The sequence below is a fragment of the Megalobrama amblycephala genome, linkage group LG23, assembly GCF_018812025.1.
Source record: "Megalobrama amblycephala isolate DHTTF-2021 linkage group LG23, ASM1881202v1, whole genome shotgun sequence".
In the NCBI taxonomy this organism is placed as follows: Eukaryota; Metazoa; Chordata; class Actinopteri; order Cypriniformes; family Xenocyprididae; genus Megalobrama; species Megalobrama amblycephala.
In genome coordinates this window covers 23902186-23928223 of record NC_063066.1, presented here as the reverse complement: position 1 = coordinate 23928223, position 26038 = coordinate 23902186, and the positions used below count along the sequence as shown (strand labels likewise).

The 26038-nt window shown below is 41.8% G+C and overlaps 1 protein-coding gene across 2 annotated transcripts; it reads left to right on the top strand.

Moving 5' to 3' along the window:
• Nucleotides 1-845: 845 nt before the first annotated feature.
• Nucleotides 846-12787, top strand: LOC125259195 (RING finger protein 148). 2 transcript variants are annotated; one of them, XM_048176652.1, is made up of 7 exons: nucleotides 846-1499; nucleotides 6539-6786; nucleotides 6964-7035; nucleotides 7144-7226; nucleotides 7379-7466; nucleotides 7561-7690; nucleotides 12425-12787. In XM_048176652.1, exons 1-7 carry the CDS (start codon nucleotides 1073-1075, stop codon nucleotides 12550-12552), a joined length of 1176 nt encoding a protein of 391 aa, XP_048032609.1. In that variant the 5' UTR covers nucleotides 846-1072; the 3' UTR covers nucleotides 12553-12787. The 2 variants fall into 2 exon arrangements, with proteins under 2 accessions (XP_048032609.1, XP_048032608.1); XM_048176651.1 differs by having other exon boundaries at nucleotides 12422-12787.
• The last annotated feature ends 13251 nt before the right edge of the window (nucleotides 12788-26038 follow it).

The window sequence follows — 26038 nt, the reverse complement described above, 5'->3', positions numbered from 1 at the left end:
TCATATTTTTGATCCACCAGGGAGAATTGAAGAATTGAAGAATGCACATGGGTTTAACTTAGGTGGGCTCCAATGGTGCTGAGAGAGGAGGACTCCTGTGCCTGAGGAAGAGGCATCAAAACATTGCAGCTCTTTAATTTGTACACCCTCAGGCCTGATGTTATATCTAAAAAGCTGAATTGATGGTAGGTGGAACTCACACTTCTTTAGTTTGAGGAATGGATAATGTTACGGCTGCTTTTTAACAATGTTTGTTCTTGTTCTGGGAATAGATGAGGATTGGGAGTAAATGATGACAAAATGATATTCATAATGGCGAGTCGGGGTCACAAAAAAAGTTCAGCTTTGTAAACACTGTCACTCTTTAATCTAGCTCCAAAACTACAGTAAACAGAGGAGCTGGTGTCAATAGAGAGCACAGAGAACTGAGAAACGAGGAACTGCAACCAAGAACATACAATGAATGACTAGGAACAAAGGCACAAGACACACCTGGGAACGATCAAGACTATTTAATGGGGAAAACTTAAAAAAAAAAAAAAAAAAAAAAAATAGATGGCACCATGAACAGGAAACAGGAACAGAACAACATAAGAGTCCAAGGTACATGTAACGGAAAGACAGGGCTGTTTTAATGCATTTTCACAAAACATATTATTGTAGCTTTTGCTTTTATTGATAGAAGGTGTTAGGGACAATTTTTCCCGATGTTTGCTTCCAAAATGAGGAAAAATTAAAAATATTATTACATTGCCACATTAAGATCACCTGGATAAAATGAAATTCATGCCAAACACTAAGTTAAGCTGATGTAAATTAGCGTTAAAAATTCAAAAGGGTAAAACTGACCCTGAGTTCCACAGAGGACTTAAAGTGGCAGCAGATTCCTGAAAAGAAAATACTTAAGCCCAACCCTTTTAAATGAATATTATCTTAACCAATGTCCAAGGTCCACTGTGATAAGAACACCTCACCTGACGTAAAAACCATCTTATATTACCACCTAGAAGCATCTGATTACTATTGATGTCCACAGAGTAATGCCAAGACACAGGAGTGTTTACCTGATGCAATGAAAGCGATGCTTAGAGCAATGCATGGACATGGCCATTCATGTATCTGGTTGACAGTATTGATTTTCCAGTACTGTTTCCAACAAAGTGCTTCCTTGATTTACTGGACTGCCAATGTGGACGTTAGATACTTTGACAGAGAATCTAATGAAACTATAAGCAGTGAATGTGAGTGTGGTATGTTTGGAGCAAACTCACCCTTGGAATCAGCTTCTGGACTAATAGTGCTTCCAAATATGGATCACCTGGCATGCTCAAGGAACACTACTTTCACCGCAAGTCACCAGCCATGGATTGCCCTGATAAAAAATGGAAACTGTACCTATTCACGGAAGATAAAGGCTGCCCAGCGAGATGGAGCCTCTGCTGTGGTTATTTACAATATAGATGGAACAGGAAATTACACTAACTTTATCCCCCATTCAGGTATGACAGTTTCTCTACTTGTCTCTGTCGCAAGACAAGTAAATTTGTTTCAAAGCAGCTTTACAGAAAATACATAGTGAGCAAGGCTAAAGTAATTGTGACAAAGAAACAACTCCACAAGATGTTTAGGTATAGTGAAGGGACAAACCTTGAGAGGAACAACCTGTTCCGACTGCCAAGGTGTCAAAGCATGGTCAAGCACCTTGCATGTGACTATTAAGCTGCGAATAGCACTTCTAGGTTTCACTGTCAATGAACTTGAAACTTCATTGCTTTTAACTGCTTGCCTTATCTTTATAAATAAATGTCTCTTATCTTTTTAATTTTGCTGGTTAAAACAATTTATATATACAGTAGTCAACATTTGAAATGGATCAAAAAAGTTAATCAAAGTTGTCCTAAGAACTAAGTTGTCTTAAGAAGAAGGTTTTAGGACAACTTTGATGAAAGGTTTTGATCCACTTCAAATGCTGACTACTATATATATTTTCATGAACATTTTTGAGCACCTAACACCACCATCTGTGACATTAAATTATTGTATTGACTTTGGTGGCTATCAGGGATTTGTGGACACATTAATGTTTTGTCGAGTTGCATGTTCTCCCCGTGTCTTTGTGGGTTTTCTCTGGCTTCATCTGCATTAACCTTGATACATGAAAATTGTGTTTCAAAACGCTCTCTGTCCACACTAGCATTTTCTGTCAAAAAAAGTTTCCTGTCCACACTGAAACGTCTGAAAATGCTTAAATCATCTTACTGCGCATGTGTAAAACTTAACAAAAGCTTACTGAGATGATACAGAGAGACTAGAGATAGTATAGTTCTCACGCTACTCTTCTGGCATGATCATATTATTAGCAAAATTTCTTACCATATTGGTGCGTCCAGGTCACACTCAAAGTCTCTATCCCATGTCTGGAATATCTAAAGGCACGTTTACATGGCAACAATGTAGGCTACTAAAAACCAAAAAGTTTTTCCTTTGCGCTTTTCATGTACAGATGACAACGTTGTCAAAATGATCCCCATATGGATCTGTGAAAACAGCTGAAAAAGCTGTATTCTGCTGCCAGGCCAGTAGTTGGTGATGTCACTTTGTAAAAAAAAAAAAAAAAAAAAACTACACATCACGTAACGTGTTAGTAGAAGCTCACGAAGACGAGGATGAATAGGAAACAGGATCTTTTAATAACTAAATTCAGGAAACTCTTTACAAACACCATAACTTAGACACATACATTAACGAGAACGGACAAAGACTAAGCCAGAACTGAGGATATAAATATACTGACCAACTAATGCATAATTAACAGACTGACAGACAGAAACTAGGTCAAACTGAGAAACATAACACAGCAGACATGTGATAGTTCGCCCCCTGCCTGGAGGGCGCGACCTCGCGCAGTATATAGTCCAACTGAGGAGGGAAGTTCTGGAGGAGGACGTGGAGCAAAAGAAAATAAAACAGAGTCTGGGGAACATGAAACTGTCCATGGAGGTGTGGAAGGTGGGAGGAGCCTTGGTTGTGTCGACTTGGTGGAAGACAACACCCTGGGGATGACCAACAAAGATGCAGCCAAAGATGGAGACCCAGATGGAGCCAATGAGCCCACGTGAGCCGATGGTCCAGGAGACCGAGGAGGAGCCATGGTGGAAGTGGAAGTACAGAGGGCAGAGGCTGGGCCGGTGGGACAGAGGACGAAGGTGGAGCCGGGGGAAGGCGGAACCATATGGAGCCGAAGGCGTAGGCAGGTCGACGGCTGACCAAGGCAGAGCCAGAGAGACAAGGGGGCCCGGAGAGGCCGTATGACTTCCGATGGAGCTGAAGGAGGGAGGAGCCAAGGCGGATCCGACGTGTCTACGGGCCGTGAAGATGGCCTGGAGACACTAGGCAGCTCTACATGGCATGTAGGAGATGTAGAGGGGCTAAAGGACATCAGCGGTGATGGGGCTGAGGAACTGGCTGACTGAAGAGGTGGGAGAGGGAGGCTGGGAGGGAGTTCTGGACATACTAGGGACACTGGAGAATCAGAAGACGCTGGAGATACTGGGGGACTAGGAAAAACATCTCCACAATAATCAATAAGGTCCTCATCAAAGATGTCCTTTAGTTGCCAGAGAACAAACAAATCTCATTCACCGTGGTGGAGTTGTGGGAGGGGCTTTTCTCCCAGCCCTCGAGCTCCACGAGCACTCCTTCATCGACGAATGATGTTACCGGCTTGCGCTCCTGATCAGACTCTTGCGATGAAGCAGGCTCCAGGGCGATGTTACCATTCGACCTTGTCCTCGGTCCTGGCTCATCCATTGCGGCAGGCATACCTCCTCCATGTCTGCGGTGGGCTCGTGAAACATCTCCATCCGGTGGTGGTTGACTGGACTCTGGCAGCACTGGAGTTGGAGCAGGGCTGGTGAGTTCATCCTAGGCGGAGCAGACGGTGAACGGTGATAAGTTGATTTTAAATTTCATGGCATCAACACATCTCAAAAAAGTTGGGACAAGGCCATGTTTACCACTGTGTGGCATCCCCTCTTCTTTTTATTACAGTCTGCAAATGTCTGGGGACTGAGGAGACAAGTTGCTCAAGTTTAGGAATAGGAATGTTGTCCCATTCTTGTCTAATACAGGCTTCTAGTTGCTCAACTTAGGTCTTAGGTCTTCTTTTTCGCATCTTCCTCTTTATGATGCGCTAAATGTTTTAACGCTGATAACAACTTGGGTTGTCCTTGTCCTTTTTAGTCCGGATGACATGGCGTCCCAATTTTCCAAAAAGAACTTCAAATTTTGATTCGTCTGACCACGGAACATTTTTCTACTTTGCCACAGTCCATTTTAAATGAGCCTTGGCCCAGAGAAAACGCCTGCGCTTCTGGATCATGTTTAGATATGGCTTCTTTTTTGACCTATAGAGATTTTGCCAGCAACAGCGAATGGCACGGTGGATTGTGTTCACCAACAATGTTTTCTGGAAGTATTCCTGAGCCCATGTTGTGATTTCCATTACAGTAGCATTCCTGTATGTGATGCAGTGTCGTCTAAGGGCCCGAAGATCACGGGCATCCAGTATGGTTTTCCGGCCTTGACCCTTACGCACAGAGATTGTTCCAGATTCTCTGAATCTTTGGATGATATTATGCACTGTAGATGATGATAACTTCAAACTCTTTGCAATTTTTCTCTGAGAAACTCCTTTCTGATATTGCTCCACTATTTTTAGCTGCAGCATTGGGGGAATTGGTGATCCTCTGCCCATCTTGACTTCTGAGAGACACTGCCACTCTGAGAGGCTCTTTTTATACCCAATCATGTTGCCAATTGATAAGTAATGTCTAATAAGTTGCAAATTGGTCCTCCAGCTGTTCCTTATATGTACATTTAACTTTTCCAGCCTCTACCTGTCCCAACTTTTTTGGAATGTGTAATTCTCATGAAATCCAAAATGAGCCAATATTTGGCATGACATTTCAAAATGTCTCACTTTCAACATTTGATATGTTATCTATATTCTATTGTGAATAAAATAAGTTTATGAGATTTGTAAATTATTGCATTCCTTTTTTATTTACAATTTGTACAGTGACCCAACTTTTTTGGAATCGGATTTGTACATATTGTGCTATGACAGCTCAATTACCAAATGTGTCTATTTATTTCCCTTAATAACACATCATCATCACCCTGCACATGCTAAACTTTTATTTATGTTTAAAAGTAAATGTGCTTTGTTCTTAAGGGGGGCATCTTCCCACATCTTCCCCAATGTCATAATGACAAAATGATAGTGTGAATTCACTTTTGACACGCTTTCCAAGTCATCTCAATGGCAAAGTGTCCCAATCACCTTGAATTCACCCTACATCAATATACAATTTTCTTTATCGCCTTAAAAGTGCATTTAGTAGTTTGATGCTAATTTAAAAGGTTTTACACTTTAAGAAACAAGTTGTCTTTTTGTGAAGAGTCATCTAAATTATGTACAGGTAAGGGAACTAATTATTGTGTAGACTACTCTCTAAAGCTCACTAGTATCAGTGTGTTGGGTGGAATAGATGGAGCTCAGATCTTGATAATTTTGATATGCTTGATATTTGATATGCACAACTTGTCAAAAATGAATTAACTGAAAGGATTGTGTATGTAGATATATTTCAAAATGCAACCTAACTGTTGCTCAGGTCTTACCATAAGTTAAGAAAGTGTTTGAAATTGTCACTGACTTAAATGTTTATTTGCTCAGAACACATATGGCACTGTAAAATTTTATGTTGCGTTGAATTTTACCTGAGACTGTCAGTATTTATGACTTTCTGACATTCATGAGTTCATAAATTCCAGTTCCTCCCTGAACTGTAAAACCCCAGTGTTCTCTGATGTGTTGTGCAAAACCTGATTTCCAGACTTTTTACATTCAACTTGACAGTTATTTGACAGCAAGATATTTGGATAACAAGTGGTTCTATGAATAGTGGAAGACTGCCAGAGATGGTTAAACATAGTGAAAAGGGTCATTAACTTGCGTATTATACGAGAATCTCATAATGATTCAGTCACACATGACCTTGACCAATGACATATCGGAGTCCATATAAGCTTCTGTTTACATCATGCTGTCTCTGCAGTCATTATTGTCAGTTTGAGTGACCAGAGATCTGGTGGTCTTCCTCTGTTCATAGAACCATGTTTACATCAGTAACCATGGTTCAGTTTCATAGTTCAAGACCGTCTGAGGTGGTTAAACATAGTGGAAGATGTATATCACCTAGTCACAAGGACTAAAAAAAAGGGAAGATGTTTTACAACAGCCTATACTTGATTTCAAATATTTTAATCTATGATACTTTTTGCATGCTTGCCATTTTTTATAGTCATGCAGATAATTAACATGACATTGCTGCAGTCCAACTGATGGAAATTTGTCAAAGCGATGGATAACTATATTCCCTCTAGTCCCTCTAATCCAGTAATATTTTTGTATGCTATGCTGTTGATCTTAATAACTAATCAATCATGGCTAATGTATTTTTTTTTTCTACAGATGCTGATGACATAGTTGCCATCACGCTTGGCAATATTCTAGGCACAGAAATCACTAAACTGACCAAGAATGGCTCAGATGTCTATATGCAGATTACTGTAGCCAAGGAGTATGGCCTGTGGTACAGCGCTACATGGGCATATGCACTATCTTTCACCTTCATTGGAATAACAGCCATCATTATGTTCTACTTTGTTTTCCTGTTCATCAAACGGATGTACATAAACCGACAACTTCGTATGCAACAGGTAAAGTATTCAGCCACTCAAAGGATGGTTAAGTTCACTGTAGGAGTCAAATCTACTCAAATAGTATATTCAGTATAAAATACTAAAATATAAGATATATTCCAGACATTCCAGACATGTAATATTTTAAGGGATTATTCTAATGCTAATTCTGTTCGTTCATTCATTTCTATGCAGAGGGAGATGAAAAAAGTGACTGAAAAAGCAATAGCAAAGTTGCAAGTGCGGACTCTGCGGACAGGTGACCCGGTATTGTACCATTGCTAAGTCAAAAAATAAATAACTGTGTACAGTAAAATAAATTCAGAAAGCATTTAAACTGCAGTGAGTAAAAGCATCATGCCTTTGTGTCTGTAGGAGGTTGAATCAGAGGACATTAGCTGTGTGGTGTGCACTGACTCATTCACACGTAATGAACAGGTCACAGTTCTACCCTGCAGGTGCAGTATGAATCCATATATGATTTTAGTTCAACATTACAGATGTTTCCTAACTTCATAGTAGTGTCAGTATAGTGTGTTCAACTGACTTTTAACATAGCTCTGTAAATATGAAATAAATGGATAATGTGAGGTACATTCTGTTTTTACAGACATTTATACCATAAGAAATGCATTGAGCCATGGCTCCTGGAACACCCCACCTGTCCCATGTGTAAATTTAATATCCTCAAATCCAAGGTCAGTTTGCCAACACATACTGAGCCATCTTAATTCAGGCATAGATTATGTTTTAATTACTAACATGAGATTCTTTGTTGCTGTATGTGTTTAGATTGATGAGGAGAGTGATGAGCAGCCCTCATCATCACCATCAAACGACTCATTCCATTTAGCTGCAGTAATGACAGTCACATCAGCAGACCAACACAACACATTAGGCTCAAACATTCAAACAGCAGAAAGTGAGTTAAGGCTACCACAAAAACATTTGCTGTCCTTTAAATTGTGTTCTTCCATATGTGTAGGTGTTAGAAATGAAAAATCTCCTAAATGTTAACAAAAGGTTTTTTTTTTTTTTTTTTTTTTTTCATATGCACATTAAAATGATACTTATTTTTATAGCAAATATTTAGTTTTATTACATTGTAGTACATTTTTGTTGGTTTCCTATTGACTTTTTTCCATAACATATGTCTAGAGTGAGGCCATTTTAAAACTAACCATTAAGTATATTTAAATATAAATATAATTTTGAGTGATTATTAAAGTGATTATGTCAATTCATACAATTAAATACATTTTTATGATTTATAGATTTTATAACATAAATTACAATATATAATGTTGTTTCCTTGGTCTCTTTTAAATTATTACCTGCTGACTGGTAATTCAAAATTAACATTGTTGTGAATAGCCTTTCAGGACTTGCTGGTTAAAAAGTCAAGTCATGTCAAGTCATCTTTATTTTTAAAGCACTTTATAAAATACAGATTGTTTCAAAGCAGCTTTTTTTTTTTCATTGTTCAGCTGAAGTTAGTTCAGTGTTGAATCTGTTCCATTATAAAGATCATCAACTAAATTAGTTCAATTCGGCTATAAAGCAGCTCTGCAGAAAACGTCTTGGGTCACAACGGTACCCATGGGTCCCTGAGAAGGGGAAGGAGACACTGTGTCATGGTGATGACGCTATGGGAACGCTCCAGTGTCTGAAGCACGTGTGCTAAATGCCAATCTTGATCAGGTGACATCACAGATGCACTAGCTAGCTATGTAATGAGTGCCTAGAGAATTTGTCATCGGCTTCATATTGTCTGAAGGAAAACAACTGCGTCATGGTGTTGCCAAAACACCTGCCCACTGTGCTAAAAGTCTCTCAGCAAACTCTTGGCAGTAGCTGAGACGTTGCCACACAACGCACCTGCTGACCAGAGAGCTAAGAGCCCCTGGTGCACTCAAGTCGACACCTCCAATATTACCACCCCCAATACTGATGGTTCACAACTAGTAAACCCAAGGCGACAGCCCCAGAAGGGTAACTTTGTCAATGAAGCTTGGCGAAAAGATTCAGCTTCCTGCGGTGAGACCGGGAGAGGAGAGTGGTACTCGCTCAACCAAATAACTTACAAGAGATCTCGCAAATATATGTTGGAGTGCCTCCGTACCTTCCACATCCTCTTTCTCTTTGCCAATGAGCACATATGGCCCTTCTGACCATGTGAAGGGTTAACTTGACCTTTCCCTAATAAGGGAGCTCAACTTGGAGAGACAACCAATGAGGTGGTGATAGAAGCAATTCTGCAAAATCCGAAATAAATCAATTTCAACTCAATAAATACGAAGCGGTACCAACTTCTTACCCAGCCTACCGGTATACCTTCTGTATTTGCGGCCAGTGGAGAAGTGGGATGTGAGGCAGTATAGCCCATCAAAGATATAGAATTGTATAAATTCACAACACTGGGGAGACAATGGCTGATGAAGTGGGACGCGAGAATCAGAATAGCCCATACTCTTTCAGCTATGTCTGACCTCCTATGCATACTTCTATCTTCGTATTTATTTATTTTGTATTTTGCAAAACTGCCCATCTTTCCTTGCTGATGCTCACCCATGTATAGCTTGGAAAGGACTACTTACAAATTCATAATGCCTGGGATATAGTATCAGCTAATGAAGTGGGACACGAGAAGCGGAATAGCCCATCTTCTTTCATATGTCCCATCTTCTTTCATATGCCATCTTTCTTCTATGTCTGGTGACCCTTCCTATGCGAATATGAAAGGAACATACACTTTTATCTTTTGTATTTGTTAAGGAGAAGTGACACGTGAGAAAGAACTGCCCATCGTTTCTACAGCATTGCCAGCCAGTGCACAAGTATAAAGGGCATATTGTTACTACTTCAGAATTTGCAATGCTGGGGAAACAATGGCTGATGAAGTGGGATGCAAGAAGCGGAATAGCCTATCTTCCTTCAGCTATGTATAACTACCCTCCTATATTAAAGGAGCATACATTTCTCCATTTTTTTTTTTTAAAGAGAAGCTGCATGTAAAGAAGTGGGACACAAGATGCAGAATTAACACTTCTCACCAATATCCACTACTGCATCACTATGAAAGAGTAAATGCGTCTTCCAATTGGCCCCACTGAGGAGACTATGGCTAAAGAAGTAGGATGGATAAAGCAGAATAGCCCATCTTCTTTCAACTGCATCTGGCAACCCTACATATGCTCCCATGAAGGAAGTATACACTTTCATCTCTGTGATATAAAAGGAAAGATGACATGAGGAAGTGGGACATGAGTACCAGAATAGCCCATCTTCCCCAACTATGCCCTAGAACATAACATTTCTACTTCCAATTACATATATGAATGCAGAAGAAGTATATCATTCTGTGTTCATCCCTAACAAGTGGTAGGAAAGGAGGTGGGACACAAGAGGCGGCATTGCCCATCCTCCTGATCCCAACCACAGACCCCAACAACAGAGAGAGCATGTTACTTCTATCTCCGTATTCACAGGGACATAACAGTGGATGAAGTGGGACTCTAGAAGCGGAATAGCCCATATTCATCATCTGCACATGTAAACTGAGCATATTGTGCAAATAAAGCCACATGCAAGACAGTCTTGTTCGCTCTTGTCAATGCCATTACATAAGCATATCACTTTAATTTCCACACACACAGTTCCAGAAGGAAATGAAGAAGTGGAATGCGAGAAGTAGTATTGCCCATCTTCTCATCTCATGTTATTTAAGCCTATGCGAGAGCAGGAGAAAACATACCTCTTTAGGGTCACGTCGTCCAGAGGGCAGTTGCTGGCCAAAAAACAAAAATTCTTTCTAAAAGAAAGTAATTCAGGGCTCTCCTGAGCATTGATGATAAACTTAGCCCTATTGTCCATTTGGGATAGTTCAATCATCTGCCATGATTGCAGGGATACAGGTGAAGGCAGATTAATAAAGTTCAACATGACAAAGTTTAGTAATAAATCCAAACAGGCAGGCAGACAGACAAATGCAAAACACACTTAGCATAACGGTGATCAGGGCAGAGAATGAATGTGAGGGACCAACATATATAGCAAACACAAATGAGGATGATTAAAGGAATGAAAGCAAACTAAAAAGTCCCTGAAATGATCTCTACTTCTCCTTTAGCTCTGACAGGTTAAGTCATAAATGCCTCTCTGTTGAGAAAAGCAGCAAGCAAGCAGCCGGTGGCACAAGGTCGGTCTTATGGTGGAGCTCCTCGATCGCGTCTATACTTAATCTGGCGATGGCGCAGGTTATCACATGCAGGTGTATGCAGGTGACGATGAGGAGACTCATATAATACATCCGCCTCAACTCCAGTCACATCTAATTCCGCAGAACTAGAGAGGCCAAGTAGCACACTCTCCGCCAAACCGGAAGAATATGGCAAGCTGGCTTCTGGATTCGCTGTGAGAGCCTCAGAACTGGCAACAGAGGATTGGGAAAGACCCATTCCAAGCTTGTCAGCCAGATCTATCTGCGAGCCTCATGATCATAAACACTGCAATGCCTCGGCAGCAGCGGGTCCCGAATCACGGGGTGCAGACACCTGGCTCCCATACCCCGTAAATAGAGCCAGTCGGGAATGAAGCTTCTTCACTGTGCAGTTATCACAGTGAGCACAGCCAGCCCCTTTGAGGGCTGCCCGTGCATGCTCTGTTCCTAGGCATATCACACAAATCATGTGTGTCTTTGGTGTGATATATCTCTCACATGGATATATCTCACACACATTTTTTAAACCTGCATTCACTAATTTTCTTTCCTTTCTCTTTCTTTGAAATACACACAGACTTATGCAAACGCACACACAAACAAACGGCTTACTGAAAACAAAGAAGCTGATGACGTGTTCTCTAGGCGCCTCTTATATTGCCAGCTGGCGCACCTGTGACGTCATCTGACGGCAGTAGCTAATCAAGATTGACATTTAGCACATGTGCTTCAGACAATGGTTCATGAGGAGTGTTCCTATAGCGTTCCTTCAAAAAAGAACAGTGATGTCATTGTCAAGTTCAGTTCAGATCAAATAGTGTCAGTGCAGTCAGATCAAAAATATTGTTGAATATTAAGTGTTCCTGACTAAGCAAGCCAGAGGCGTCAGTGGCAAGAAACCCAAATTACATTTATGACAGAGGAGAAAAAAAGAGAAGGAAAAACAAAAAGGCCAGTGGATGAACTTATGATTCCAGGATGCATCACAAGTCAGAAGTCAGATTGTGGATTGGTATCATTCAAAATATTGATTAATAACATCAATCTTACAATTTTAATCTCAACAATGGACTCATAAAGTTTTACCAATCCAATATTGACATCTTATCTACTCAGCTGGAGACTCTATTGAGTACTGATGCGTGGAACCAAGGACTGTGCATGAACCCAAACAGTAACCAAATATAGTAAAAACCAATAAAATAATAAAAAATAAAATATAATTCCAGAAAAACATAAAATTCTGCAGTAATCCTAAAACATAGATTTGTAAAGGTTATCAGAATAATGAATAAAATAAACACAATATATAAACATAACTTCAATCAACATAAATTCAGCAGTAACCTGATAAGCCTTTGCCTTTATCAATATCATGCTGAATTAATCTGTATATGGTGTATACTGATGACTCATAGTTATTTTTCTTTACAGCAGCTCTTGAACACACATCAGACTGTGTGTACTGTGACCCGGATATGCAGACACAACACATTTATGAGAACCAAGCATTTGAAGAAGAACCAGAGATAATGGAGCAGCAGGACATCAACAGCCAAGATTAATATACTACTGTAATATATTTCAAATACAGTATGAATATCACAAACAGCCAAAAAAATGTGTGAAATGTGTCAAATAGAATTACATACAAAAAAGAAGAAACCTAAAATGGGATGTGTGACAGACTATTTGGTAATAATTGAGCAATGCTTAATTAATGCAGATTTTAATGACTTTTAACCCTTTGATGCACAACATGGGTCAAAAATGACCTGACTGAGTTTTTATTTTCTATATCTTTGCAAGAAATTAATTTCATCATTCAGTATTGCAGGTATTCCTCAATTAACTTGTTTTTGATCATCACAAATCCTCATTTTCATTTTTTCTTTCTTACTTTTTGAATAAAAATCATTTTTGTATCACTACCCTTCTAATGCACAACATGGGTCAAAAATGACCTGTATTCATTTCCTATGTTATTTCAATCATGGCTGAGTGTTTCTTTGCTGAATATTTGAAAGAAATGTATTTTAGCATTTATTTATTTCAGGTATTCATTAAATATCTTGTTTTTGATTTTCTACAAATCATTATGTTTATTTTTCTTTCTTACTTTATAAACAAACAGCTTTTGTATTTCTACATCAATTTTACACACGTGGGTCAAAAATGACCCATATAGAAATCTTTAATATTTGCAAATTTTTGCAAGTAGGAACATATTTACTGCAGACAACTGTTCATCTGCCCTACATTTCAACATCTCAACAAGGTTGCTTTTGTATATTTGATGGATGTAAGTCTTATTGTATTTCATATATTAGGCTATATATTATATTATATTTCTTTTTTTTTTTTTTTGTCATAAATCAATGCTATTGCAGTGATTGCACGCACACTTTCCACATGTAACTCGATTTTTGACCTGTTTAGTCATCATTTTTGGAGCATTTGCTTGTCAATGTAGTGAGGCCAACAGGCAGTGGCATCTTTCCTAACCTCTGGTTGTAGTAGGGATCACATCTTCCAAACTGGCATAGGATAATTTAACAAAAATGCATGACTTCTACAGCAGTCTATGACTTATATTCTTCATCTCTGGTATCACCCTCACTGCTTCTGTTCTCCTTGATCCTCAACTTCCTTTCTTACTACGACCATCACTATCATCAATACTTTCTGACAAAAAAGTTGTTTATTATTATTAGGGGCCAAGCACCGAAGGTGCGGAGGCACCTATTGTTATTGTTGGCGTTCTTTTTTTTTTTTATTTTTTTTTATTCTTCTTCTTCTTCTTCTTCTTCTTCTTCTTCTTCTTCCGCTCTTGAAGTCTATGGCAGACCATAGAACCGTTTGCGGGAAAGTTATGAAATTTGGCACACAGTTAGAGGACAGTCTGATCTATGTCCATAGCCAATTTGGAGTCTCTAACTCAATCCCTCTAGCGCCACCAGCTGTCCAAAGTTTCACTTATGTTTATGTTAATAACTTTTGAACCGTAAGGGCTAGAAACAAAATTCTTTTTTCCTCTGATTCCTTGGGTCAAGACGAATCGATCGCACCCTATGACTTACTTACTTTTTCGAACTCCTCCTAGGCCGTTACTCCGATTTTCATGAAAATTGAATCAGATCATCTTCAGACCATGCTGACAAAAAGTTATGGAATTCAAGTTGATTCCTCAAACCGTTTTCGAAAAACTCACGAACGAATTGTACGTAGTGCTTGCGAAAACAGAAGTAAGGCTGTATCTCCGCAACGCTTTATCGTATTCAGACCAAACTTGGTACATGTCATCACAAGCATGACCTAGGTACCATGCAGTGTTTCGGCGCAGCGCCACCTACTGGTGCGGAGATATGAAAAATGGGTATTTTTGCTTATAACTTCTGATGGGTTTGTCCAAAAATCATAAATTTGGTCTCGTTGGATTCGGGGAATCATGCTGAGTCGAATGATATCCAATTTTCCCAATTCGGCCATTTTGACCGTCGGCCATTTTGAATTTTGTGCTAAAATGCTGTATTTTACGAACGCATTAACGTATCTTTACAAAACTTGGTATGGGTCATCAGCACAATGCCCTGAAGGAGCCTGAGAAGTTTCGGCACAGCGCCACCTTGTGGTCAAAAGTTATAATAAAATTTACAAAAATGCTAATAACTTTTGACTGTATTCACCAATTGTAATGAAACTGGTCTCAGTAGATTCCTTGGGTCATGCTGAGAACATAGATATCACATTTGCTATAGTCAGCTAAACTTCCTGTCCGCCATATTGTTTTTCTTCAAAAACCTACTTTTTCGAACTCCTCCTAGACCGTTGCTCCAATTTTCACCAAAATTGAACCGTGTCATCTTCAGACCATGCCGACAAAAAGTTATGGATTTTAAGTCGATAAGTCAAACCGTTTTCGTATACCGGAGCAAAGAATTTGAGATGTGATGCAAAAATTACCCTTGAAGCTGTATCTCTACAATGCTTTGACATATTTAGACCAAACTTGGTACATGTCATCACAAGCATGACCTGAGGCATTATACAGTGTTTCGGTGCAGCGCCACCTACTGGAGTGGAGATATGAAAAATTGTTATTTTGCTCATAACTTCTGATGAGTTTGACCAAAATTCATAAATTTGGTATGGGTCATCAGGACAATGCCCTGAAGGAGCCTGAGAAGTTTCGGACCAGCGCCACCTCGTGGTCAAAAGTTATAACAAAATTTACAAAAATGCTAATAACTTTTGTCTATATTAACCAATTGTAATGAAACTGGTCTCTGTAGATTCCTTGGGTTATGCTGAGAACATAGATATCAAATTTGCCATAGTCAGCTAAACGTCCTGTCCGCCATATTGTTTTTCTTTAAAAACCTACTTTTTCGAACTCCTCCTAGACCGTTGCTCCGATTTTCACCAAAATTGAACCGTGTCATCTTCAGACCATGCCGACAAAAAGTTATGGATTTCAAGTCCATATGTCAAACCGTTTTTGTATACCAGAGCAAAGAATTTGAGGCATGATTCAAAAATGACTCTTGAAGCTGTATCTCTTCAGTGCTTTGACATATTGACACCAAACTTTGGAAGTGTCATTGTCACCTCACTCTGACCATACCACAACAATTTGGACACAGCGCCACCTATTGGTCGAAAGTTATGAACCAGTAAATCCTCATTTTTGATAATTTTTCAGCTCTTATGCCTAAAATGATCTTAATACGTCTTTAATTGTTCACTGTTGCAGTTGGTCTGATGCTCCCAGCCGTGTTGGCTGGTTTCTTGTGCCGTTTTTGTGCTTGGCCCCATAATTGCTGCTTGCAGCTATATTTATAGTTATTTTTAGTTTTTGCACACAAAAAGTATTCGCATCGCTTCATAACATTAAGATTGAACCACTGCAGTCATGTCAAATGTTTTAACAATGTCTTTAGTACCTTTCTGGACCTTGAAAGTGGTGATTATATTGCTATCTATGGACTAGTCATATATTGCTCAGATTTCATCAAAAATATCTTAATTTGTGTTCTGAAGATGAACAAAGGTCTTATGGGTGTGGAACGACATGATGGTGAGTAATTAATGACATAAATTTCATTTTTGTGTGAACTAGCCCTTTAAATCAGGTATTAGTACATGAATATTCATGTACCCTTATTGTAAAGTGTTACCGAATTAAGACTGGAGAGATCTACAATTGAATTTTTACTAGTAAAATACATCCATTTACAGAGCTTTACAACTGAATTTCACTAGTAATATGTTCTCTGCATTGTGCAGGTTGTTTGTTGTTGCGAACATCTTCCATTGAGTTTAGTTACCCTTGGATGATCGAACAGTGCGCCAGAAGATTTACACTGATGACATAGTACATCATCCTGTGAAGTGTATTTCAATGTCTTGTTGCATCATCAGTTTATGGATACAGATAAGATATTCCCACACATTGAACACTTTAGAAAGATCATTTTCATTTTGATGGTACCATTTTTTCTGTCTGTTACCTCTTGTAATATAACATAGTAATATAATATAGTCACAAACAACTAGATGTTATGGTTTCAAATATGAAGTGGCGTGTCTGCCTTTTACTTGTAAAGTAAGCAGGAATTCAACAGGAAAATTTTTTATGAAATAAAGCATTACAAATAAACAAAAAAATAAAATAAATAAAACCATTACCTCAGGTGGAGGACCCAAATAAAAGAAAATCAAAAATACCTCTAACTAAAAGAAGAATTATTAAAATACCTGTCCACAAATGAAAGAAAGAAAACAAAACAACATTTAACTTCTCTCCCTCCATAACTAAACATTAACCAGGAGAAAAGATGGTAAAAATCCTCCATCCTACATTATCCATAAACTTATAACTTATCATAAAGATGATCAACTCAAAAACACCTTATGACACATGTAACCCAACAACAAAGAGCGCAGTAAGCGCTAAATTCGTCTGGGACTGGAGAGTGGAAGATCCTCACATGCCACACTGTCTCTCTCCCTCCTCAGCACTCTCTCTGTAGCTGTAATCATCAGGGAACGCACCAATCAGTGCGTAGACAGCGCTCACATGGTAAATAAGCACAGGTGGTAGCCCTTACCCTATCAGGCAAACACACAAAAAGAGAAAAAAGGTAGAGAAAGAGAGAGAAAAAAAAATACAAATGCAAATAACACTTTATATAAATAACAGAAACAAAATTAATACGTCCTTGGATGTAACAAAAGCAATATTCAACTGCAGAGTCACATGTTTCACAGCAGTTTCTGTGTCTCAGCTTGCAGATAACTTGCTCCTTTCCTAGTCTACTTAAAAATGCAGTCCTAGGACCACATTTCTACCCTTTTTTTGTTTGTTTGTTTTTTTGTTTTTGTTTGTGTATATATTATATACTATTTTAGAGCACTTACTATTCAGTTTTGTATTTGTATGATTTATTTTAAAGAAAAATGTACTGTTTAAATTATTTAAATATAACTGGTATTTTCTTCTTACCAACCCCTAACCCTAAACATAACCATTGGTAACCATGTTGACTGCCCGGCCAAAAAAAAGTCACTGTTTGGATTTTAATAGGCAAATACTTAAGAAACTATGAATGGATCATTATTACAGTGATTATTATGTTTCTAGCATGTTATATATTTGGCAACGGTTCTTTTAACCCTTAAAGATGGAGTGTGTAGCTTTTCATTTCCTAAACAACCATGTAGGAAGACACATCATGGCCATATTCCAGGATGACAATGTCAAGATTCACCAGTGTTAAAATTGTGAAAGAATGGTTCAGAGAGCATGAAGAATCATTTTCTCAAATGAATTGGCACTTCTGAGTCCAGACCTTAAATTCATTGAAAGTTTTTGGGATGTGCTGGAGTAGACTTTAGAGAGTGCTCACCTCTTGCATTGTCAATACAAGATCTTGACCAAAAATTGACGCACCTCTTGATGGAAATAACATCACAACATTATTTCCATCGAGATGTAAATATTCCAATTCTTAAGTATTTGCCTATTAAAATCCAAACAGCTAATTTTTTGGGGGGGCTGGGCAGTGTATTTAACCTACTTGTTTCGTTATATGAGTTCCTCTATTAAAAATAACTAGAAGAATAACTATTTTTCATACAAATTAGTGTGTTTATGATTACGATAATAAATTAAAATATATAACAGTTTGCAACAGCAAGCAGCATAATGAACTGTTTTTGCAAGGCTAAAGACCATGCCCACTATTATGTTAAAAAGTAATGTAAAAATTAATAATAATAATAATAATAATAAAACTTGGCTAAGTGGCACTGTCACAAAAAACTAGGGTCCTAGAAATGCGGTCTTGAAACTGCAGCCTCAGGTACGGCAGGATTATTTGAAATCTGAAGCTTTCTTAAGCAACAAGGCTCTCAAATATATATTTACATTACTGCTATCTGGTGGTCAAAAAGATGACACACACTTACCGAGCAATTAGACTGTGTTTCATTTTGTTTTAATAAACATTGTGGAAACAAATGATAAATCAATGTGAACAAAATATAAATATGATGTTCAAACAACGAAATAAATAAAGTACAATGTTTATACTCCTTTAACTAGGCTGCTATGGATGCCAAAACTGTTGTTTCTTAAATAATTGAATCATTTACTTATATATATTCCAGAAAGTGTTATGTGACACACCCAGATAAGTTTACATAAACGGATAACCTCAACCTTTGGTTTCAAAAACGGAAGCACAGAGGTACACAGCATTTAGGTACTTAGTTTTTATCTTTTTTATCTTTTTTCTTTATTCATTCATTTTATCATTGTTAATTCATTATTGATGTTGTGTATCGTCTCGGTTACGTATGTAACCCTCGTTCCCTGAAGGAGGGAACGGAGACGTACGTCAGTAGTGACCGACGAATTGGGATATCGCTAGAGAGCCCTATCAGCTTCGAGTGAACTAAAACAAGCCAATGGAATTGGCGTGCGATATTTGCATAATGCGCACCGCCTCCGACAGGTGTATATAAATAGGAAGCAGATGCAGTCGCACTCTGTTTTTCGCTGAGGAGACAACTGGTGTCCGCACAACAGCGAGGGTACAGAAACTGTGGCGACGTGACGTACGTCTCCATTCCCTCCTTCAGGGAACGAGGGTTACATACGTAACCGAGACGTTCCCTTTCAGTCGGTCACGTTCGACGTACGTCAGTAGTGACCGAAGAATTGGGATCCCAAATAAAGCGCCACAGTTACGAAACCCCTTCCAGTGCCCAGTGCAAGCTCTAGCCACCCGTCGCACCTATTGGACGGTGAAGGGGGCGAGCTTACGCCGAGAGAGTCTACTGCTGTTCCGACATACCCACTAAGTAAACTAGACTACACTGGGGAAGCGAACCCGTAGGGGACGCTGCGGAGGCCACTACCTACCCAATGGGGGAGGAGTTTACGTGGAGAATACACATATGGACTGGCCCGGGGGGCAGTACGCATATGGAGTCCCTGGGATGGCTCCACCTGGGTAGGGGGAGACTCATCTGACAGGTGACAGCAGAGCTGGCTCTGCTAAGGGAAAGACACGGACTCGCCCGTAGGGAGTTTTAAACCGTGGATGATACACATATGGGACCGCTCAGGTAGAGGAGTCACGACATATGGGCCCCAGCCAACAGACAGCGTCAGCGACGGATGTAGGCCTGGCATCAGACACTCCGCAATGTCCGAGCCGAAGGGGGAGGCGGAGGAACTCGACAGGGTTCGCCAAGTGGGGAACACGACTGGAGTCAAAATATGCACGCATCCGGCCCAGGGGGCGGGAATGGCATTGCAAGCCGACACTTAGAGTGGGTTCAACGCGTCTACCGGCTAGTGGAAGCGAGTACACGGGAAGATACCGGCTCTACACGTAGGCTATAGAATCTAGCGAACGTGTTAGGTGTCGCCCAGCCCGCAGCTCTACAGATATCTGTCAGCGAGGCGCCATGAGCCAGCGCCCAGGAAGAGGCCACCCCTCTGGTGGAGTGGGCTCTCAACCCGAGCGGGCAAGGCACGCCCTGGGATTCGTACGCCAAGGCGATGGCATCCACTATCCAGTGGGCCATCCTCTGCTTGGAGACAGCCTTTCCCTTCTGCTGGCCTCCGTAACAGACAAAGAGCTGGTCTGAGGTCCTGAAGCTTCGCGTTCTGTCTACGTACACACGCAGAGCGCGGACGGGACAGAGCAAAGCTAGGGCTGGGTCTGCCTCCTCCGAAGGCAGCGCTTGCAGGTTCACTACCTGATCTCTGAAGGTAGTGGTAGGAACCTTGGGCACATATCCGGGCCGGGGTCTCAGGATGACGTGAGAGTCGCCGGGCCCGAACTCTAGGCACGATTCGTCGACCGAAAATGCGTGCAGATCCCCTACCCTCTTCATTGAAGCCAATGCAACCAGGAGGACGGTCTTGAGAGACAGTGCTTTTAACTCGACTGATTGCAAGGTTCGAGGGGCTGACCCCAGAGAGATGTAAGAACCAGGGTCAGATCCCAAGAGGGTATGGAGGAAGGTACCCCTCAGGTACCTGACGATCAGATCGTGTTTCCCCAGGGACTTACCCTCAACTGCGTGGTGATGTGCAGCGATAGCGGCAACATACACCTTCAGGGTGGAGGGAGACAGCCTTCGCTCCAACCCTTCTTGCAGGAAGGAAAGCACGGATATGACCGAGCATAATCGGGGGTCCTCTCGGCGAGAGGCGCACCATTCGACGAATAGGTTCCACTTCAGCGCATAGAGGCTCCTCGTGGAAGGAGCTCTAGCGGAAGTGATGGTGTCTACGACCGCTTGCGGGAGATCACTCAGAACCTCCGCATCCCATCCAGGGACCACACGTGGAGGTTCCACAGGTCTGGACGCGGGTGCCATAGGGTGCCCCGTCTCTGAGTCAGGAGGTCCTTCCTCAGAGGAATCGGCCAGGGAGGGGCTGTCGTGAGGAGCGTGAGGTCCGAGAACCAGGTCCGAGTGGGCCAGTACGGCGCCACTAACAAGACCTGTTCCCCGTCCTCCCTGACCTTGCACAGGAGCTGTGCGAGAAGGCTCACTGGGGGAAACGCATATTTGCGCAGACCCGGGGGCCAGCTGTGTGCCAGGGCATCCGTGCCGAGCGTGCCGCCGGTCAGGGAATAGAACCAGAGAGCTCGTCGGCTGCACGGTTGAGCACACCTGGGACATGAGAGGCCCGAAGGGACCTCAGATGCTTCTGACTCCACAGCAAGAGATGGCGGGCGAGTTGCGACATGCGACGGGAGCGTAGACCACCTTGATGGTTGATGTACGCAACGGCCGCAGTGCTGTCCGAGCGGACCAGTACGTGCTTGTCTGACAGCAGCTCCTTGAAGCGGCCCAGTGCAAGATGTACTGCTAGCAACTCCAGGCAATTGATATGCCAATGCACTTGAGGCCCCGTCCATAGACCCGATACTGCATGCCCGTTGTACGTGGCCCCCCATCTGGTGGCAGAGGCGTCTGTGGAGACCACAGCGTGCCTGGACACCTGTTCCAGGGGCACTCCAGCCCGCAGGAACGAGGGGTCTGACCACCGGGTGAGGGTGCGTCAGCAGCTCGGTGTCACGGGAACACGGAGCGTACCGCACTGCCACGCCCATCTCAGGACCCGGCCGCAAAGCCAGTGTTGAAGCGGCCTCATATGGAGCAATCCGAGCGGCGTTACCGTGGCTGCAGATGCCATATGCCCCAGGAGCCTCTGAAATACTTTCAGTGGGGCCGCTGTCCTGCGCTTGAGCGTGCTCAGGCAGGTCAACACCGACTGGACGCGTTCCTCGGTGAGGCGCGCAGTCCGGGCGACCAAGTCTAGCTCGAGACCGAGACAAGAGATCCTCTGCCCGGGAGAGAGTTGCTCTTGTCCCAGTTTACCCGAAGCCCCAACCGGCTGAGGTGAGCTAAAACCATATCCCTGTGTTCTCACAACTGCGCTCGCGAGCTGGCCAGGATCAACCAGTCGTCGAGGTAGTTGAGAATACGAACGCCTTGTTCCTTGAGGGGAACAATGGCCGCCTCCGCAACCTTCGTGAAGACGCGGGGCGACAGGGCCAGCCCGAAGGGTAGGACTTTGTACTGATATGCTCGACCCTCGAACGCAAACCGTAGGAAGGGTCTGTGGCGAGGCAGAATCGAGACATGAAAGTACGTGTCCTTCAGGTCGATCGCTGCAAACCAATCCCGGGGACGGACGCATTCGAAAACGCGCTTCTGCGCATCTTGAACGGCAACTTGTGAAGGTACCGGTTCAAGACGCACAGATCCAGGATTGGCCATAGCCCACCGCCCTTTTTGGTACAATGAAGTAGGGGGCTGTAAAACCCCGACTTCATCTCGGCTGGAGGGACCGGCTTGATTGCATCCTTCGCCAGGAGGACAGCAATCTCCGCCCAGAGAACAGGTGCGTTGTCCAGTGACACCTGAGTGTAGTGGACACCCCTGAAAACCGGGGGACGCCGGGCGAACTGAATCGCATAGCCGAGTCTGATGGTACGAATGAGCCAGCTGGACAGGCTGGGGAGCGCTATCCACGCTTCCAGACACCGAGCCAGCGGGACCAAAGGCACCACAGACGCACCGGGGGTGGGGCAGCGAGGCAGAGTACGGGGACCCGACTCGGACGGCATGGGAGCGGCCCGGAGTGTGGTCAGACTCTGCGAGGCAGCAGTGCGTATGGGAGACGGCGCACGGGGCGCGGCCTGCACCATCACACTGCCACCTGCTGGCGATGTGAGGGGGGGCTGCACTTGACAAGGCAGGGCCTCGCACGCTGACAGCCGCAAGCAGAGTACGGGGACCCGACTCGGACGGCATGGGAGCGGCCCAGAGTGTGGTCAGACTCTGCGAGGTAGCAGTGTGAATGGGAGACGGCACATGGGGTGCGGCCTGAACCACCACACTGGAACCTGCTGGTGAAGTGAGAGAGGGCTGAGAGTGGCAAGGCGGGGCCTTGCACACTACCAGCCACACCCTCTTGGGACCTGGAGGATCAGTTCTATTCGTGGGTACCACTGGACTCCGGAGAGCCAGCGGCGGAACAGACCAGAATTCTCCACCCGGCCCTCCTCCGGGGAAAGAAATGTTTCCTTCAGCTGCAGGTCACCATATCCCCAGGACCGCCTCCTGCTAACCAACTGGGTTGGCTGCGGGGAGAGCGGGCTGGGTTTTAGGCCAGCTTGTGAGATGAGCACATCAAGAAAGTGTACTTGACGATGACACATCCCAGCAAGACTAGCCAGGGGTGTTTCCGGACCACCATGGTGGACATTGTCTGGCCAGAGGCCTGCGCTATGACCTGCATCATGCGTAGCTCAACCCTGACTCAGAACTACCAACATGCAATGAGTGCTTTGGCCTACCACGGACTTGCCGGGGGCCAAGACCCATGCAGGGCAGAGGTGGTGTGCCCGTAGCACTGTGACCCCACCCTAAAGGGTAGTGAGAGAGAAAAAAACTTGTAATGCAGATTATGGCCCCCTTGGCGTTCCATATTTAACACCAAAGAGGCTACAAAACTGCCAAGTTTTTCCATGCACGTCCGGGCACAGGGGGCGTGGCAAGGCGAGTGCGCGTCACACAACGCCCCCAGGGGCCCGGGAAAGCATGGTTGTCAAGTCTGAATCTGATTCAGAATGAGCACATCACGACTGTGGGACGCTCAGCATCATCTTCATTTTCAGAGCCCAACAATACTCTCTCCAATGTAGCAGTCGACATCTGATCCTCTGCTGGAGCTCCGACTAAGACGCTAGGTCCTTCATGAGAAGGACCAGCAATCCAAGCAGAAGCTACTATAAAGGACTCACACTCACACCACCAGTTTGCGAAGTCTTGATTACCCAGTGTGTCATTTCTGAGCGTTTCCTTGTTTCCTGTCTGCCTGTGTTTGATCGTGCCTGTTCCTGTTTATTGACCCGTTGCTGCCTGTCCTGACTCTTGCCTTGTATACTGTTCTGTGAATGATATCCGTCTGCCTCGATCTACTGCCTGTACCCTGACTACGTTTCTGCCTGTTCCTTACTGTTCCTGTTTGCCCCTGATCGACCCAGCCTGTACAACTATGCTCACTGTAAATAAAAGCTTGCATATGGATCTCTGCCTCAGTCCCGCTACGTTACAAGATGACTCTGAATCAACATACACAATTGCCAAATTTCTATATATTGTAATCATTAGGATCAAAAATTAATAATTGCATTAAAGAGCTCATTGTTTCTACCAAAATAAATACATGATGTTTGCAAACTACATGATTTGTATTATCTTAGAACTGTACATTTTTGACATATTGTCATAATCCCTGTATCATGGTCCCTTGTGGACACTTATTTTGATTTTGAAGTGTATTTTCTGTATTTTCCTCCTTGTATCATTGCTTCCCCTTTCCTGTTTAGTTCCTGTTTGCTTTCGTTTCTGTAGATGTTTTTTTTTTTTTTTTGTACCAGTGATTAATCAGTTTCAGGTGTGCCATGTAACACATATGGATATTATTTGGACACAGTCACCTCTGATAATAGATTACTCTAAACTGTAATATAGAAATATGCATTTTAACATAGAATGTAATATAGAAACATCTTATTTGAAACAATATGCATTGTGAAATGCGCTATATAAATAAATGTTAATTGAATTGACTTAGGTTTGGTTGGGATTTTATTACCCTAGGGTTTTTCATAATCCTGCTGTTAGGAAAATGTTATACATTCTTAAATGTTCTTGAATTTTATGACTTTGTTTACATGTATACTTCCTCTGTGCTTTGCTGTTTAGACTCTGTGTATTTTATAACTATATTTTATAACCAATACATTGTCTAGTACATTTCATTGCATACTTTATGATTTGGTCTCTTGGCCTTCATTAAACTTGAGAAGACAGAAGCATTTTATTTACAAAGCCATTCTGGGTAAACTTCCTTATCTGCATAATCTTTTCTTAAACTAGTAGCTGTGATTCTTGTTTCTCTCAATGTCTACTTTTCAGGATAGCTGATGGTAGCTGCTCAGCTTAACTTTGTACAAAGGCTTTTGTGTTAGTTTAAAGTGTTGATGAGAAATTATGTGACTGAAGAGTGTAAATGTTATTCATAGCATGGTGTGCCTTCTCTGCAATGTCTCCTTCAAAAAAAGAGATTTAATCTCAAGGGACTTCTTTAAATTTATTATTTTTATATCAACATACAAGATTATCCTTCTCAAATCTATGTGATAAACGAGTTGGGTCAAATGTAATCAAAAAAGTAGTCTGAATACATTACCTCAATGTGTAATGTAATAGATTATGCATCAGTAATCTGCACAGCGAGTAGTATTACTAGTATGTTACTATGCTAGTACACTAATGTTTTGTTACAATTGGCTATATGGCCAGAAGTTTTTTATGTGCAAAATTAGATATTAAATACATTTCAGTGAAAAAAAAAAAAAAAAAATGATACACAGATTTTTACTTATTTGAGTTTTTTTTTATGTTTGTGCATTTTTTTTTTTTTTGCTCTCTCCCTTTTCAATAACTGTTTGATCTCTTCTTTTTGCTTATTGGATAATTGGCTAATTTGCTGATTGCCTTTGAGTGTTTACTATGTGAATATAATATCCCTTGATATTTGTTGTTCTTAATGCCTGACAACATTCTTGTTTGGTTGAAACGTTGCAGTATATTAAAGTTTTATGAGACCCTCCGAGGTGGACACACGGACTACTTTGGAGGATTTCCTCTGTGACCTTGGATGTCAGCATGTTCCAAGAAAATGAAAAACTTACCCCCTATAAAATCTTTCTCTCATATTTAATGTGGAATTGCACATGAATGATGACAGTTGAGAAAGAGTTTGTAGCCTACATGCATGAGAGCGGAAATGTTCACAGCATGACAATTGTAGTTAGGCTACGTTCCCACTGTCAGACCAAATCCGATTATATGTGTATCTGGTTAGAATCTAATTTAAAATTATTGACTGTCCACATTGTGTATCAAAACTGTTCAGATCTGATTTGTGTGAAATATCTGCACTGG